We start from the raw sequence: 4,878 nt of genomic DNA on the forward strand, positions 1-4,878 counted from the left end.
GTGTGTATACTGTGTATATTTATTATGTATATATAAATACAAACACAAGCATGTATATATTTAAGAAAAATGTGATATAAAATATTTGAGAAAAATATGAGTGTTAAATATTAAATATATTTATATATAATATGAAATATAAGAATATAAATGTATATACATGTAAATACTTTCAAAATATATACTGTATGTGTATTTATATATGCATAATAAATATACACAGTACACATACATATAGCATGTAAACAAAAACTTTTATTTTGGATGCGATGAATCGTTTGACAGCACTAAATATATATAGGCTATATATGTTGTAAAACACAAATTTGCATTTATTGCATTATATGCATTTATTGCTCTAAAACATATACATTCACATATGAAACTTAATCAGGCATAAGGTTATTTAAAATAAATGTGTATTTATTTATATTAAGCAAAATTATATGGTAGAAACTTTCAGTTTTACTAATTGGATTGTTACTCCAAAAGCAGTGTGTTGTCAAGGCAAAGTTACTACTACTGTAGTGTCATAAAGTTTAATAGGCACATCTAGACTCGATCTAATGTTGATCAAACATATTAATCCATTTAATATTCCAGAATTAACAGTAAAATACATTTGCCTCATTGCTTTGCCTCTGATTCTTTCAAAACCATTATTTCCATCTGCAAAAAGCTGGATCTTAGACATTTCAAATGGAGGCCGATTGAATGCTCTGCTGTACTCAATTATATTTTCCCAAGTGCCCGCTGTGAGCTCAAATTCTGATCAAACTATTTCACCATAAGCAACAACCTCACTAATTACTTGCAGGAAACACTCTCACGAACACCTGAAGTATCAGTCCAAGACAATGAATTCCCAATGTTCTTACATTGCTTAAAGAAAAGTCCACACCAAGATCCGTTAATGATAATATTACAATGTCTGGCTTTCATTACTAGTAGATCGGTATCAGGACTGCTTGTCCCAGGCACAGATGGCAATTCACAAAATATGATCCATGATTTATTCCCTACAGTGCCACCTGATGGCCAAAGTTTGTACTTTTAGTGAAAGGATAATTTTCAGTTTTTAAGGAAATTGTCAGATAATTAACAAACAGCTGTGAAGCCATCTTCTCTCTAAGCAGACAGATGAGCACTGGCGATCACATTGATGCTCTGTCTCCTTGGACCAGACGTCCCCGCAAAGCCCAGGTGTCCTGCACACAGAACAAACACATGTATGTTGAACCCGACCGCAGTGATAAACCACACGTGTGCATGCAAGTAACTCTGCATTTATCTGAAGCTGTGAACACACCTGAAAGGTAACAGTATCATCAACTCCATACTTCTTGGCTGCAAGCTCTTTCACTTCATTGCTGATGTTCTCCTGAGTTGTTCCTTTCACATCAATGTAATAGCAGTCAGAGCTGGCATAGTGACAGGAGATGGCCTGGAATAAATGCACACACATGGACTCTCATTCTGACGGCACCCATTCACTGCAGAGGATCCATTGGTGAGTAAGTGATGTAATGCTACATTTCTCCAAATCTGTTCTGATGAAGAAACAAACTCATCTACATCTTGGATGGCCTGAGCGCGAGTACATTTTTAGCAAATTTTGGGGTGAATTATTCCTTTAATTCTACAAATGCAATGTGGCCATATCCATCCCTGAACACCTCCGAATGTATGTTAAGGTTGAGAAAATGGCCTTGGTCTCCATTTACACATGTATTTAGCTCTGTCTACTTGGTCTGTATGTTACTACCACGAGAAAACAGGGCACACTGAAATGTGTAGAATATAGCTCCACTTTTATGCATGCAAGTATCCCAACCTTTCGAAATCCATCGGTTTGGTTCATTCCTGAGCCGTGGATCAGCAAAGGGTGGAAAAACACTGTATCTCCTTTCTCCATCTCTAAATGCACTCTGGGATGGTTTGGGTCGTAGTTACGCACCCCGTGATACATCTTATTTACTCCACCCTGGAAGGAAACAAATAGGCAAAGTGAGGTGGACTGATGTAGACCATCTGCATTATCACCCTCACATCCTGGGTCTCTCTCACCTCCCATTCTGGGTAGTCATGTTCCAGCAGAGTGCCATGGTGAGAGCCGGGCAGGACAACCAGACAGCCATTTCCCCGATGCACTTTCTCCATGGCGGTCCATGAACACACAATGCGGTCTGCAGGGCGGAAGGGGAAGTAGTGTAGATCCTGGTGCATAGGATGGCGAGAGGTCTTCTTACCTAGAAAGTATGAAAGAAGTTAATCTAGACATTATTTAATAATTCCGAAAACATTCTGCTTGGTCCAAAAATCAGGTCTGCACAAATCTATACCTGTGTCAGGTGGTTTGTTGATGAGCATGGTGTGCATGGCCATAATGTTGGGTCCAGTGAAACATTCCACATACTTCAGGATCTAAGAAACATGCAATCAAATATTGGTAAAAATGACATTCCTGTTGCTGTAGAGAGTGTATTGTATGCATTGTAGTCTACTCTGTGCTTGTGTCTACCTGTGGTAAAGTGCAGTAGCGGAAAAGTTCTAGATCTTCCTGGTAGTCCTGAAGTTTGGTCACAGCCTTCTCACCTTCAACATACTCTGATTTAGCAATGGTTACATCTCTCATTACCACCAAACCAGGCACCTTCACCTCTCTCTTACAGATGCGCTCAAACTCTTTCCTGTGAAACACACACACTCAGTTATGTAAAGACTATGTGCAAAGAAGAGCACTGAAATGTAGACTTTCTGTTAATAATCTACTCTGAATTAACTTGACACACACCTACAGTACCTACGTTTACATGCAGCCTAATAATCTCTTATTAGTGTCACTAAACAGAATTTCTGATGGATTGAATTTCCTGGTGTTGCATTTTTTTATTTATTAATTAAACCTCTGTTTGTGGCTTAATAATAAAAAAATCATAAATATCAATATTTATTCTCCAAATTAAGATAATTTAAGACATTATGTTATTGTAGCAGATGAATCATTAAAGAGATATTAAAAAACGTGCCTTTAGAAGCCAATATATTGTTTGTTTTTTCTCATATCATTACATAACCTTATCACAGGCTGAAAGTCCATAGCAATGCATTTTACAATCAAGTTTGTCTATTCTAGAGTTAGGGGCTGTTCACACAGAAGGCATTCTTACATTCAGTCAATATTTTAATTAAAAGAAGGAAGTTTTTCTGGCATAATTTAATTCTTTTATAGGCAAATACCACAATTATAAACTAAATTAATGAATGTTCAATAATTTGATCAGTCTTGCCTGAATCTGTCAATATCCTGGTCCGATACCAATTTTCGGATGAGTATGAAACCATTCTCCTCATAGGCAATTCTCTGTTCTGGAGTCAGGACACCCGTGTCAGAAGTGTATCTGCAGACAAGCCAGAATATAGTTTACAAACAGACCAGGAAACAAATATCAGGACATTATGTAAAGTGTACTTAAATGAATTTCAGCAATATTTAAAGACTAAAACAACAGAAAGCTGACTAACTGTAAGACTTGAGGATGGTGATATGACACGTTTTGTGCAGAAGTGAAGGATGCTCTCTGAATGATGCAGGTTAAAGTTCATAACATTATAATATACGATGTCAACAGCACATAATACATAACAACCTACAGGCTATGATAACAACGTAAAAAGAATCGCCGTGCTTTATTTATTTGTAATAGCAAGAGAGTAATTATAGTTAAATATGATCCAATGTTGTTAAAAATAAATATTTCCATTACTGAGAAGTAGTAAATAATAAACCAGGCCTGTTCGCAATGCCTCGGCTTGTGCACGGCGTGTGATCCGAGAACAGCCCCTTTTCTGAGGCCAGAGCTGCGCTGCCAGAGCGCCGCGTTAGCTTCCTAGATAACCGGCGCGTTGAATTTCATCGCGCCGGTCGCTCGCGGTAAACGCGCCTCTGAAAGGATACGACAGCACCGTGGGACCGATCCAGGTGATTCAAAACCACTTTTAATCTGTCTGCTGCCCGGGACATCTTTAATCCTGCACAGAGTCGACGAGATGAACTGAACTGCAGTGCGTGCGTACTGTATGTTTATATAACTGGGGTAAAGTGCAGTGACACTTGTCCTACATAGCATAAAGACTCAGATGAAGTTTGATTTACATTACTCATTAACTAATAAAACTATTAAACTATAGTTAGAAAATATAGATAGTTAGAACATTAAAATGATTTTTAAAAAGATGCAAAATGTAGCATATTTAAAAAGAGGATACATAAATAAAATACAGTGCATATAACCATAAATTGTGGAATATTTTGTTCAGAATTTAGATTTAGCAAAAGTAATGTGTGAGCTATCGGACATTGAAAATTGTTTAAAAGTTCTTGAACTGCTAAAGCTGAACATAATAAATATTCAGACAAAATGTCAATTATTGTTGTTTGTAAATTCCAAAAAATGTGGTTGCCAACATAGTTTTTGATGATTAAAAGCTTAAAATTGACTTTTTGTAGAATAAAAAGTTGTAGAATATAAAATTATTTTAAAATAATCGTAATTATAATCTTTAAAAAAGGCATCAAATACATCAACCAATGTTTGGAAAATGACTGCAAACATTTTTTTTTTGTTTTGTTTAATATTGAATTGCTGAGACACTAACCACTAAAGATGAGATTTAGAAATCGTGCTCATTTTGCATCTGTGCACAGAATAGGCCTACAGCATTAGCTTTTGCCACTCTCTCAGGTGTGTTGAGATACTTATTCAGCAGAGCTTTGTAGTGTTTCTCAGGATGGCCGCCCATATTTCCCACCTTCCAAGTCAGGGCTGCACAATTAATCGAATTTCTAATCGCAATTACAATTATGGATGCCACAAT

At 36.6% G+C, this 4,878-nt stretch overlaps 1 protein-coding gene across 1 annotated transcript; it reads right to left on the reverse strand.

Annotated features, from left to right (window-relative positions):
* Nucleotides 1-312: 312 nt before the first annotated feature.
* Nucleotides 313-4,103, reverse strand: LOC107658861 (phytanoyl-CoA dioxygenase, peroxisomal-like). Its single transcript, XM_016447548.1, has 9 exons — nucleotides 3,959-4,103; nucleotides 3,526-3,581; nucleotides 3,291-3,401; nucleotides 2,522-2,690; nucleotides 2,343-2,424; nucleotides 2,068-2,249; nucleotides 1,835-1,984; nucleotides 1,310-1,444; nucleotides 313-1,208 (listed from the first exon to the last, which is right to left on the reverse strand). Exons 1-9 carry the CDS (start codon nucleotides 4,022-4,024, stop codon nucleotides 1,155-1,157), a joined length of 1,005 nt encoding a protein of 334 aa, XP_016303034.1. The 5' UTR covers nucleotides 4,025-4,103; the 3' UTR covers nucleotides 313-1,154.
* Between the last annotated feature and the right edge of the window lie 775 nt (nucleotides 4,104-4,878).

This window comes from Sinocyclocheilus anshuiensis, unplaced genomic scaffold, assembly GCF_001515605.1.
Source record: "Sinocyclocheilus anshuiensis isolate Anshui unplaced genomic scaffold, SAMN03320099.WGS_v1.1 scaffold283, whole genome shotgun sequence".
NCBI classification, from domain to species: domain Eukaryota; kingdom Metazoa; phylum Chordata; class Actinopteri; order Cypriniformes; family Cyprinidae; genus Sinocyclocheilus; species Sinocyclocheilus anshuiensis.

Coding starts and splice junctions, on each gene's coding strand:
- LOC107658861 (XM_016447548.1), bottom strand. CDS start 4,024: ATGTCCCGGGCAGCAGACAGATTAAAAGTGGTTTTGAATCACCTGGAT. Junction 1,985..2,067: donor ATGACTACCCAGAATGGGAG/GTGAGAGAGACC, acceptor GTTTCCTTCCAG/GGTGGAGTAAATAAGATGTA. Junction 1,209..1,309: donor ATGATACTGTTACCTTTCAG/GTGTGTTCACAG, acceptor TTCTGTGTGCAG/GACACCTGGGCTTTGCGGGG.